The sequence below is a fragment of the Hypomesus nipponensis genome, chromosome 9 (genome assembly GCF_054491055.1).
Source record: "Hypomesus nipponensis isolate SF chromosome 9, ASM5449105v1, whole genome shotgun sequence".
NCBI classification, from domain to species: Eukaryota; Metazoa; Chordata; class Actinopteri; order Osmeriformes; family Osmeridae; genus Hypomesus; species Hypomesus nipponensis.
Genome location: NC_140369.1, coordinates 2,190,001 through 2,202,500, shown reverse-complemented (window position 1 = coordinate 2,202,500; position 12,500 = coordinate 2,190,001). Strand labels below are relative to the sequence as shown.

Genomic DNA, 12,500 nt, shown 5'->3' with positions numbered 1-12,500 from the left:
CGTAACATAAAACATACAAGCTCTCAGAAGCTTGTCTTGAAAACGACCCTTATTTGAGTGATTTCTCTAACATCCAGAGGGAAGGAAGGATAACTCCTATTGGTACGGAGTTGGTGTTACGGTCTAATTATATTACACTACAAGCAATTGGAGATGCAACAATTGCACTTAATATTAAAAGCAATTATGATGTGGAACATCCTGTAAATGCTAATTATGTTTAGTCTCTGGATAAAAGCTGCTACAAAATGAAGAGTATTTGTTTCAGGGCTCTGTAGTTGTAACACACTAACACATGATCTAGTTGTGTAACACATATACAGCAGACATCCCAGCCTGCAGAGACTCATTTCCGGGAGGTGGCTTGTCTGTCGTCCCTGTCTCCCTCCCGGGACGCAATCCGGACACGTGAAGTACTCCATCACCCCCCCGCCCCCCCAAGGCGCTGTCAGGCCGCTCGATATGCACCTATCTCTACCAGAAATGACCATTGGACAGTCTCTCGCTCGCTTGAAATACAAAATCCCTGATTTCCGGGAGATTGTATAGCATTAGCGGGCGTCAGGGAGCCAGTATTGAAATGTGTGAGACTCCCGGATCTTCCGGAAGACTTGGAATGTTTGTGTACAGTCTAGTCTAGGGAGTCAGATGGCTGAGCGGTGAGGGAGTCAGGCTAGGTCGCCGGATCGATTTCCCCGCCATGCCAAAAAATGATGTTGTGTCCTTGGGCAAGGCAGCTCCCTACTTGCCTTGGGGGGGAATGTCCCTGTACTTACTGTAAGTCGCTCTGGATAAGAGCGTCTGCTAAATGACTAAATGTAAATGTAGTGGTGTATCAGAGTAACAGATGTTTTTGATCTCCTCAGATTACGTCTTCCAGACGAAAATTAGCAATCTAACCAGATCCTCTCTTTGAAATCTAGCCAGATCAGCCCCAGATTAGCTTTACAGTAATCTGACCTGCTGAACGTAACGGGTGGGATTTGTAATGCTCCCCAGTAATGTTTTGTGTTTTCATCTCTCCCAGGAGAGCTGCTGTAGAGGCCTCTCTCTGTCACTGCAGTACTGCTCAGCCTGGAACCAATGAAGATGCTGCAATAATAAGATTGATTTGTTACATTAGTCTGTGTGTGTGTGCGTGTGTGTGTGCGTGTAGGGGAAGGGGCTCTAATCCAGTAAATCCTGAATTCAGTTTTGAGGGTCGTACTGAAGGCTTAGTCGGCCAACTGCCAGTTAAATACCTGTTTGTTGTCTAATCTTGGGCTTGTCCAGATTAGCTAACGAGCTTTCATCTTCCCAGCCAAAACAAATATTCCTCAATGTCCATGTCTCTCTTCGGCCCCCCCAGCCCCCCGGCCCCCCAGCCCCCCCAGCTCCCTGCCCCCCCAGCTCCCCAGCCCCCCCAGCTCCCTGCCCCCCCAGCTCCCTGCCCCCCCAGCTCCCTGCCCCCCCAGCTCCCAGCCCCCCCAGCTCCCTGGCCCCCCCAGCTTCCTGGCCCCCCTTGCTAACCCCCACCCTCATCAACCTTTTCTACTGCTGTACAGTCTGTCTCTCAAAGCCATAACAATTTGACACACTTGACACATGACCTAACTCACAACATGCTGTGGATGTCCCTTAAAGGGAAACTATTTGAATCACGTGTCTCCAGGTTCTAAAAGGTTCTGACCAGGTTCTAACCAGTTCTGAGATGGAAGGTTCTAACAGGTTCCAAGCAAGTTCTAAACGGTTCTTTGGAGGACGGTTTTAACTGGTTCTGAACAAAATCCCTTCTCATTCTGAACAGGTTCTGAACAGTTTTTGAGAAAGAAGGTTCAAACCAGTTCTAAGAAAGTAGGTTCTAACAGGTTCCCCATGTTCCCACCCCCAGACCCAGTCCAAGGGCCCCAGAACGTCAACGTGGTGGACGTGCGGGCGCGCCAGCTCACCCTCCAGTGGGAGACGTTCGGCTACACCATGACGCGTTGCCATAGCTACAACCTGACGGTGCAGTACCAGTACGTGTTCAACCAGCAGCTGTTCACGGCGGAGGAGCTGATCCCGGCTTCCTCACACTACACCCTGCTGGGGCTGCGGCCCTCTGTGGCCGTCAGGCTGCGCCTGGTGCTGGCCAACCCAGAGGGCAGCAAGGAGAGCGAGGAGATCCAGGAGCAGACCGAGGAGGATGGTACGCACGCACACACACCCAGGCGAACATGCGCGCGCACACACCCACGCGAACATGCAGACACACATGAACTTGCGCGCGCACACACACGCGCGCGAACACGCTGACACACACGAACATCTACACACATGCGTAACATGCATACACACACACACACACGTGAACCTGCGCACACGCAGACGTGTAAGATGTATGCATGCAGACACCAGACACATGAGCTTATATGTAGACATGCATAGACATGTGCAAACACTGTATATACACACACGCACACACACACTGTATATACACACACGCACACACACTAATAGATGCATGCACGCACACAAGCAAACAACCACCACAGGGCTTAATCTTCATTCCTCCGACTAAGCCTTCATGTTAGGAACAAAGCAAACTAGATTAATACGGTGATCCACTGCGATAAGATGATCTGCAGAAGGGATAGCTGCACAACATGAAAACAAAACTGGAAGCACATTTGTGTCTCTCTCTCTCTCTCTCTCTCTCTCTCTCTCTCTCTCTCTCTCTCTCTCTCGGTGTGTCGTGTGTCTTCGCGAACGTTCTAGTCGTCGCCGGGTTTGATTGACGAGTCTTTTATTAGACAACCGTGATCTTCTCCAGGGAGAATCCAGACCAGATTAAACGATACAGATGCAAACGTTTGATCTGTCGTCTCATCAGTCCAGCAGACAGAACAATACTAGCGGCACTGCTGCTGTTGTTATCCCCGACTCAGTGGCTAACCTCCAGAGGATATATTTTTTTAAACCATCTTCTAATCAGTTATTTAATCAGTCTTTATCCCAGACAGGATACATCCTCATAACATCTCTACTGGAGTAACAGCAATGTTTTGAAGAAGGGAAATATGGATATTTTTCTACTTTTTTGTTTCGAATTGATGGTTAAAAATAGATGTATTAAAGAAACCGAAGGGGTACATACCCAGGAAGTTGGGTCACGTGTGCGATATGTTTGTCCAGAAGTAACATTGCTGTGTCAGATGATCCCAGACCCTGTGAGGCCTCTCAGGTACCTGAAGGTCCGTTCCCCCCCTTGTGTGTATATATGGTCAGCTGTAGCTAGCTATGCAGGGTACAAAATTACTAACCGCTCAATGAGTCGGTCCGAATCAAACCTTTGTTGTACAGGCCTTGTTGCTGACGTGCGAACAGGCCGTTGTCAGGACGTTGTCAGGACGTTGTCAGGACGTTGTCAGGCACCAGCTCCTGCCAGTAGAGACAGATCTCCAACAGGAAGCTGCAGTTTCAGATGCAATCTTCCTCTCCTTTTACTGAATCTACAACTTATTTACATCTCCTTGACACAACAGGCTGCCTTTGCAGAGCTCCCTGCAAACAGCTCTGCACTCCACACACACACACACACACACCACACACACACACACACACACCACACACACACACATTCAGGTCCTTGTGTGTGTGTGGTGTGTCAGTTCAGCCCCTAGGTGCAGAGTGACCAGGGAGGTCCAGTAACAGCGGTGTGGCCGTCTCTCCTAATGACACAACATTTGCACTCACCGTGGGACAATCACCGCTCTGATTAATGTGTTTCACAATCACCTCCCGGTGTCTACAGAGTTCTGATACCCAGACACACACACACACACACACTGCGAGTCTGAGCCGGGGTAGGCAGGGCTGATGTAATTGCGTTGCTTTGTTAGTGTAATTTGATATGCTCTGCAGGCCCACTGCAATCACAGCCTTTAGAAGCTCTAATCAAAATATGCCTCCATGTTCCACCTTCCACACACACACACCAACACACACTCACTCACACAAACACAAACACACACCAGGCCTCCCTCCCACAGCTTGATCAAGACACCCTGGTGTGTGTGTGTGTGTGTGTGTGCAGTCCCAGGAGCAGTACCTGTGGAGTCTATCCAGAACAGTCCGTATGAGGAGAAGATCTTCATGCAGTGGAGAGCCCCCAACGAGACTAACGGCATCATCACTCTTTATGAGGTGAGTCACCGCGCACACACACGCTCACACACACACACACACACACCTAGATGACCAGTGTGAGGCGTTGAACCCAGGTAATATCCCACTGAACCATGGTAGGATATCTCTAACTCAGATACCTTTCAGCAGGGAACCGGCTTAGATCCATAGTGTTTTGTGTTTCTGTGTGTGTGTGTGCCTGTGTGTGTTTGTGTGCCTGTGTGAGTGTTCCTGTGTGCGTGTGTGTGTGTGCCTGTGTGTGTGTTCCTGTGTGCGTGTTCCTGTGTGCGTGTGTGTGCCTGTGTGAGTGTTCTTGTGTGTGTGTGTGAGTGTGCCTGTGTGTGTGTGTGTGTTTCAGCCATGTTAAACAGAGAGCTCAGGACAATGTCGTCTCATTAGCTGTAATTGCTGTAATTATCTGAACTGATGAGATGAAAGGCTCAGCTGTGGATCAGAAGACAGACCCCCCCCTCTCCCCTACTCCCCCCCCCTCTCTCCCACACACACACACACACACACACACACGCACACACACACACTGCACCCAGACAATGAGCTGGGGTGTGAGGGTGTGTGTGAGGGGCGTGGAATTTGGACACTAGGATCGCCTCAATACACCTGCAGGCCTGCACGCACACACACGTTCACACACAAAGCAACACACACAGAAGAAGGATCACACACACACGTACAAGAAGAAACACAGCCCTGAACAGCTCTGTAGCAGACAGCTGCTGTGTGGAGTAAGAAGGTTCTAGTTCCTCCGCACATGAGCTGCTTTCCCTGAGACAGACACAGTAGCTCGTAGTGATCACAGCAGAGGTTTGTGTGGGGTGTGTAATCTGTGTGTGTGTGTGTGTGTTTGTATGGGAGGGAGGGGTGGTGTCTGTGTGTGTGGGTGTGTGTGTGTGTGTGTGTGTGTGTGAGTGTGGTGTGTGTGTGTAGTGTAGTGTAATGAAAGGGTATTCATAAAACATTTATAGTCTGTTCTCATATTTTTGTTATCTGACTTGTTTTAGATTCAGTATAATCTTTGTTTTGTTGTTAATGTTGGTGCCAATGTGTGAATGGAGATGGATAGCTCAGTGGTAGAACATGGGGATGGGTATAGCTCAGTGGTAGAGCATGGGGATGGGTATAGCTCAGTGGTAGAACATGGGGATGGGTATAGCTCAGTGGTAGAGCATGGGGATGGGTATAGCTCAGTGGTAGAGCATGGGGATGGGTATAGCTCAGTGGTAGAGCATGGGGATGGGTATAGCTCAGTGGTAGAACATGGGGATGGGTATAGCTCAGTGGTAGAACATGGGGATGGGTATAGCTCAGTGGTAGAGCATGGGGATGGGTATAGCTCAGTGGTAGAACATGGGGATGGGTATAGCTCAGTGGTAGAACATGGGGATGGGTATAGCTCAGTGGTAGAGCATGGGGATGGGTATAGCTCAGTGGTAGAACATGGGGATGGGTATAGCTCAGTGGTAGAACATGAGGATGGGTATAGCTCAGTGGTAGAGCATGGGGATGGGTATAGCTCAGTGGTAGAACATGGGGATGGGTAAAGCTCAGTGGTAGAACATGGGCATGGGTATAGCTCAGTGGTAGAACATGGGGATGGGTATAGCTCAGTGGTAGAACATGGGGATGGATATAGCTCAGTGGTAGAGCGTGGGGATGGGTATAGCTCAGTGGTAGAGCATGGGGATGGGTATAGCTCAGTGGTAGAGCATGGGGATGGGTATAGCTCAGTGGTAGAACATGGGGATGGGTATAGCTCAGTGGTAGAACATGGGTATGGATATAACTCAGTGGTAGAACATGGGTATGGATATAACTCAGTGGTAGAACATTTAATTGCAGAACAAGTGGTGACAGGTTCAAATCCCTCTCTGGAGAAACAAACACACAATCACATATTATTATTTACACAGAGTTGAGTTTCCTTGAGACAACTTCATCTCCCCGCTGAGGAAAGGTGGAACAGCTTGCTTTCGAAAGATGAGTTTCTTTCAGGCCGCGGAGACAAAGGGTGCGCTCTGTGCCTCGTTCCTCTAAGAGACTACGTTACCCACGGTGCAGTTTGGAGGCTTGTTATCTGGTAACAGGCTAACTGGAGGGTCAGAGCCACAGGCATGAAAAGCATCTGTGGTCAGAGGAGTAGGTCACAGGTGGACTACATGCTGCTGTCTGTTCCTGGGAAGGAGAGAGGAGGAGAGTGAGAAAGGGAGGGAGAGAGAGAGAGGCTGACTCTGTCTTGTCCTCTCCTGCCTCATGTACTGGGGTGAGGTTCGTTAGTGAGTGGCTATGACAGGGTAATGGAAGACCATTGATTGTTGTTGCTTTGGAATCTGCCCCCGTTTTCTCTGATTGTGTGCGCTGCTGTGGAAGATGAATGCAGTGCTAACATGTAGCTTTGCTGACTAGCATGTCACTCTGCTGACTAGCATGTAGCTCTGCTGACTAGCATGTAGCTCTGCTGACTAGCATGTCACTCTGCTGACTAGCATGTAGTTCTGCTGTGTTCAGCTGCTGTAGGGCTGGGACGTTGGCCAGCAACTCTGCTGCTGCTGCTGCCTAGTCTTACACTTCAGGCCAGACCAGATTAGACTTAGATTAGAATAGATTAGACCAGATCACAACAGAGTAGACTGAACTTACATCAGACCACAACAGAGCAGAAGGACCAGGTCAGGCCAGCGTAGACCAGGGCAGGCCAGGTAAAACTAGTCCAGACCATACAAGGCCAGGCCACTAACTACAAATCATTGAGCAGTCATTAGTTGGACGTGGAATCATGCTAATCAATCCAGATGACTGACTCTAGTCACATTCACAGTCACATACTCGCTCTTTCACACACTATGCACACACCCGCCCCTCCAGTACAGTTAAGAGAATCTTCTAATGGAGATTTGAGCTGTGAAGCGTCAGACTGAAGTGTTGTGATTGGCTCTCAGCCCGCACCATCAATTTACACAAACATTCATCCACCATCCACAGAGACAATAAAACACCAGACCAACCCTTCCCTCCATTCCTCTCTCTCCTTCTCTATCTATCTCTCTCTCCATCCCTCCATCCCTCTCTCTCCTTCTCTCTCTCTACATCTCTCTTCATCTCTCTCTCTCCATCTCTCTCTCTCCATCTCTCCCTCTCATTCTCCCTCTCCTCCCTCTCCTTCTCTCTCTGTACATCTCTCTATCTGCATCTATAACTAGTATTTTGACGGACTGTCAGTGTTCTGCATGTGTGCTCTCACCCTCCCCCCCTCACCCTACCCCCCCTCACCCTCCCCCCTCACCCCTACCCCCCCTCACCCTACCCCCCCTCACCCTCCCCCCCCTCACCCCCTCCCCCTCACCCTGCCCCCCCTCCTCACCCTCCTCAACCCCCCTCACCCTGCCCCTACCTCTCCTGCCCCCTCACCCTCACCCCCCTCACCCCCCCCTCACCCTGCCCCCCTCCTCACCCCCCCTCACCCTGCCTCTCCCTCCCCCCACCCCACCCCCCCACCCTGCCCCCCCCACCCCCCACCCTGCCCCTCCCTCTCCCCATCCCCCTCATCCTGCCCCTCCCTTTCCCCACCCCCCCTCACCCTGCCCCCTCCTCACCCTCCTCAACCCCCCTCACCCTGCCCCTACCTCTCCTACCCCCCCTCACCCTCACCCCCCTCACCCCCCCCTCACCCTGCCCCCTCCTCACCCCCCCTCACCCTGCCTCTCCCTCCCCACCCCACCCCCCCCACCCTGCCCCCCCACCCCCACCCTGCCCCTCCCTCTCCCCATCCCCCTCATCCTGCCCCTCCCTTTCCCCACCCCCCCTCACCCTGCCCCACCACTTATCCTAAAGTGTTCCCAAACAGAGACAGTTTCAATAAATCCATCAAACTGCCGCATGAACACTACCACCATCGAACTGTCATCTCTCTCCACATGACGGTTTCACGGTGTCACTGTGCCTGGCTGCTGAGATGTGGTTATTGTCGCTCGTTTTCATGTTGTTGATGAAAGCGTCTGTAAAAAAGTTTTTTCCCCTTCCTTGAATGTTCAGTTTGGTTCAGCCATCAGTTCTGTTGGCGTATGTGAAGCCCTTCTCGACACTGCTTGTCAAAAGGGCAACACCAATTTTGGGGGATTTGAGTAAAAACAAAAAAAACTTGTTGAACTTTCACCTCTGCCCTCCAGATCACCTACAAAGCCCTGACCTCCCTGGACCCTAGCGCTGACCTCAGCACCCAGCGGGGCCGTGTGTTCAAGCTGCGGAACGAGACGCACCACCTGTTTGTGGGCCTCCACCCTGGAACCTCCTACTTCTTCACCCTGAAGGCCAGCACCAGCAAGGGCTTCGGCTCACCCGTCACCACACGCATCTCCACCAAGATAGCAGGTCTGAAACCCACCCCCCCCTCCATCACACTGCTCTCCCTGACCCCTGATCGCCCTTATTATTAAAGGGTTACTGAAGGATATTGGGTCATAAATCTCTCTGTTCTTCGTGCTATGAGTTCAGATACTGCATGGTGCTGGACTTCACATGCTGTGTGTACGTGTGCGTGTGTGTGCGTGTGTGTGTCTCAGCCCCCATGATGCCTGAGTACGACGTGGACACGCCCCCCCTCAACGAGACGGAGACGACCATCACCGTGCTGCTGAAGCCTGCCCAGGCCCGCGGAGCCCCTGTCAGGTAGGACCCCTCACCCCAAAGCCCTGACTGGGAACCCTGAGCCCCAGAGCCCTGACTGGGAACCCTGAGCCCCAGAGCCCTGACTAGGAACCCTGAGCCCCAGGAAACACTGATCTGGGCTTCCTGCTTGTGCTGTCTGGTTGTGACAGGGTGAGTAGAAGAACAGAGGAGGAGGAGGAGGAGGAGGAAGAGGAGGAGGGAGAGGAGAGAGAGGAAGAGGGAGAGGAGGAAAATGGAGAGGAAGAGGAGGAGGAGGAAGAGGAGGGGGAGGAGAGGGAGAGGAGAGGAGGAGAGAGGAGGAGGGAGAGGAGGGAGAGGAGGAGAGAGAGGAGAGAAGTTGGAGGAGGAGGAGGAGAAGAGGAGGGAGAGGAGGAGAGAGGAGGAGGAGAGAGTGGAGGGAGAGGAGGAGGAAAAGGGGTGGGACAGGGAGGAGGAGGAGAGGAGGAAGTGGAGAGGAAGAGGAGGAGGAGGGGGAGGAGGAAGGAGAGGAGGAGAGAGGAGGAGAGAGGAGGAGGAAGAGGAGGGAGAGGAGAGAGAGGAGAGAGTGGAGGAGGAGAGAAGAGGAGGGAGAGGAGGAGAGAGGAGGAGGGAGAGGATTAGAGAGGAAGGAGAGGAGGAAGGAGAGGAGGGAGAGGAGGCGATACAGGGGGTGTCTCTCCTTGATAGTCTTAGTGAGCTAGAGAAGAGTCAGTCTCTACAGATTTTTAATTAAAAGTTCACTTCAGACTCGGACTCCAGCATCCTGAACCTCAGATCAAATAGATAGACTGGAGGGGAGAGCAGAGAGACAGTGTGTGTGTGTGGGTGTGTGCGGGCAGACCATCTCTGGTCGCCTGGGCTAACACGACACTGTGGAGATAATGTTTGTGTGGACCTCTGATGCTTTGATAAACATGTGACACACATCCAAACACAGAACACAGAACACACACAGCCTATTTCGTCACTTGGTCTGAAAGCCATTAGTTTGAAATGGATATTTGCTGTCAAAGAAGAAAAGCGTATCTCCTTTGGTCAGCAGCAATTATCTTGAATGAAAGATGCCAAATGGGATGCTGGATAATTTGCCCCTCTCCTTCAGAGGAACACGCATCTCGCTAATTGCAGATAATTGTTGACAGAGTTCTTGGATGATAATTGCGGGCGACCGCTACAGTGTCCCGGGTGCACACTCAAAAGACCTCCTCATCTATTCATGAAAACACACAGACGGCCGTACCCACATTCGCTCACACACACACACACACACACAGACAGACACACACACACACACACAGAATGTAGAACCTAGGCTAGTCTGCTGAGAATAACAGTCTATCCCTCCTCTGATCGTCTTCCTCACAACTACTTCCCCTCCTCCTCCCACCCCTACGTCCCCCCCCCCTCACACCTCTACCTCCCCTCCTCCTCCCACCCCTACCTCCCCCCCTCCTCCCACCCCTACCTCCCCCCCTCCTCCCACCCCTACCTCCCCCTCCTCGCCCCCCCCACCTCTTCTCCCCTGATCTCCCTCTCCCCCTTCTCCCCTCCAACTCCACCTCTTCTCCCTGCTTCTCCCTTACTTCCCTCCTCTCCCCCTTCTCCCCTCCACCCTCCCCCTCCCTCCCCACCCCTCCCTCCTCCTCTCTCCCCCCTGCCAGTGCGTACCAGCTGGTGGTGAAGGAGGAGAGGAAGACAGAGGGTGCGCAGAGCGTCGGACCCCCCCCTGGACTGCTTCCCGTCCCCGGTGTCGTTCCGTAACGCCTCCCTGTTGGACTCTCCCTACTACTACGCTGCAGAGCTAGCCCCCCACAGCCTGCCTGCCCCCCAGCCCTTCACCCTGGGGGACAACAAGACCTTACTCTGGCTTCTGGAACCCTCCGCTTTCTCCCTCCAAGAGCTATAGCATCTACTACCAGGCTCTCAGCAGGGCAAATGGGGTGAGGAGCTCTCACACCCACACTCCTACACACACACACACACACACACATGCACGCACTCATACACACACACACACGCACACACTCATACACTCACACACACACGCATACATTCTCACACACACACATAGGTACAGACAGGGAGACAGGCAAACAGACAGACAGGCAGACAGTAGACAGACAAACAAAAACATAACAAGTTTAGAAGTTTCACAGTTTTCCAGAACAGGAGTTGCTAGGTGATTTTACGGGGTGGTAACTATGTTACCGAGGCGCCAGACGCCGCCACAATGCTCCAGAAGTCCCAAAATGCCGACAGTCAGCGGAGCGGTTACACCTGAGCTGTGATTTGATTGGATCTCAGAGAATGTAATCATGCAGGTTCAAATGAGCGAGCAGTGGGAAGGTTCGACAAACTCTCTCTCTCTCTCTCCATCTCTCTCTCTCTCTCTCTCTCTCTCTCTCTCTCTCTCTCTCTCTCTCTCTCTCTCTCTCTCTCTCTCTCTCTCTCTCCATCTCTCTCCCTCTCTGTCTCCATTTCTCTCTCTCTCTCTCTCTCTCTCTCTCTCTCTCTCTCTCTCTCTCTCTCTCTCTCTCTCTCTCTGTCTCTCTCTCTGCTCCTCTTCCCAACTTCTACTGCTGACTTTCTTTCTTCCTGTCTTTCTTTCATGTGTATATATGTGTGTGTGTGTGTTCCCCAGCTGCAACACTGTTCAGACTTGGTATTCTGGTCTGCAGCCTTGTTAGGCCCTCTGTCTGCTACTGCCCAGGAGCTTGCAGGGAGCAACACACACACACACACACTCTTTTCGATCTCTGTCTCTCCCACACACACACACACATTCATATAATTACACACACACACACATAAATATATTCTCACATACACACACATACACATACATATATACACACACTCACACCAAAATATATTGGTTCACATACTCAACAGATACAGAAAGGAGAGGAAATGGAAGAGAGAAAGGAGAGAGAGAGAGAGGAAGGAGAGGGAAAGGGGAGACAACAAAGTGTTGACAGCACCGCCTCTCCCCCCCCCTCTTTCCTTCAATTTCTCCCCCCCCCCCCCTCCATCTCCCCCCCCCCCCCCCCACGTAAAGCCAGCCCAATCCCAAGTGTGGTTTCAATTCCACCTCAGTGGCCCTGGGCTTTCAGTGGTTTGAATTGTTTCAAATGGGAGTATGTACGTATGTGTGTCGCCACCTTCATTTGAGGACAGAGTTTAGAGTTTGAGTTTTTGAGGAGGGGTGGAAAAAGTAGGGTGTAGAGGAGAGTGGAGGGGAGAGATGAAAGGGAGAGGGTGGAGGAGGAGAGGGGGATGGAGGGGAGTGAGAGGAGGGTAGAAGGGTGAGCAGGAGCAGGGTGGAGGGGCAGGGTGGAGGGGCAGGGTGGAGGAGCAGGGTGGAGGAGTAGGGTGGAGGGGCAGGGTGGAGGAGTAGGGTGGAGGGGCAGGGTGGAGGAGCAGGGTGGAGGAGCAGGGTGGAGGGCCCGGGATGGAGGATCAGGGTGGAGGAGCAGGGTGGAGGAGTAGGGTGGAGGAGCAGGGTGGAGGAGTAGGGTGGAGGAGCAGGGTGGAGGAGTAGGGTGGAGGAGCAGGGTGGAGGAGCAGGGTGGAGGAGTAGGGTGAAGGGGCAGGGTGGAGGAGTAGGGTGAAGGGGCAGGGTGGAGGGGCATGGTGGAGGAGGTGACTGAACAGGCGTGTCTAACCTGTCTCTCTTCTGTCCTCAGGAAACTAAG

The 12,500-nt window shown here is 52.4% G+C and overlaps 1 protein-coding gene across 1 annotated transcript in view; it reads left to right on the top strand.

The window, feature by feature from the left end:
- ptprt (protein tyrosine phosphatase receptor type T) overlaps window positions 1–12,500 on the top strand; it is a 126,420-nt gene that overhangs the window by 75,138 nt on the left and 38,782 nt on the right. Inside the window, 8 exon segments of the mRNA XM_084704126.1 lie at window positions 1,871–2,167; window positions 4,055–4,164; window positions 8,328–8,529; window positions 8,721–8,826; window positions 10,467–10,503; window positions 10,505–10,663; window positions 10,665–10,745; window positions 12,492–12,500. The exon segment at window positions 12,492–12,500 is cut by the window's right edge and continues 28 nt beyond it. Coding sequence (XP_084560252.1) covers window positions 1,871–2,167; window positions 4,055–4,164; window positions 8,328–8,529; window positions 8,721–8,826; window positions 10,467–10,503; window positions 10,505–10,663; window positions 10,665–10,745; window positions 12,492–12,500 — 1,001 coding nt within the window.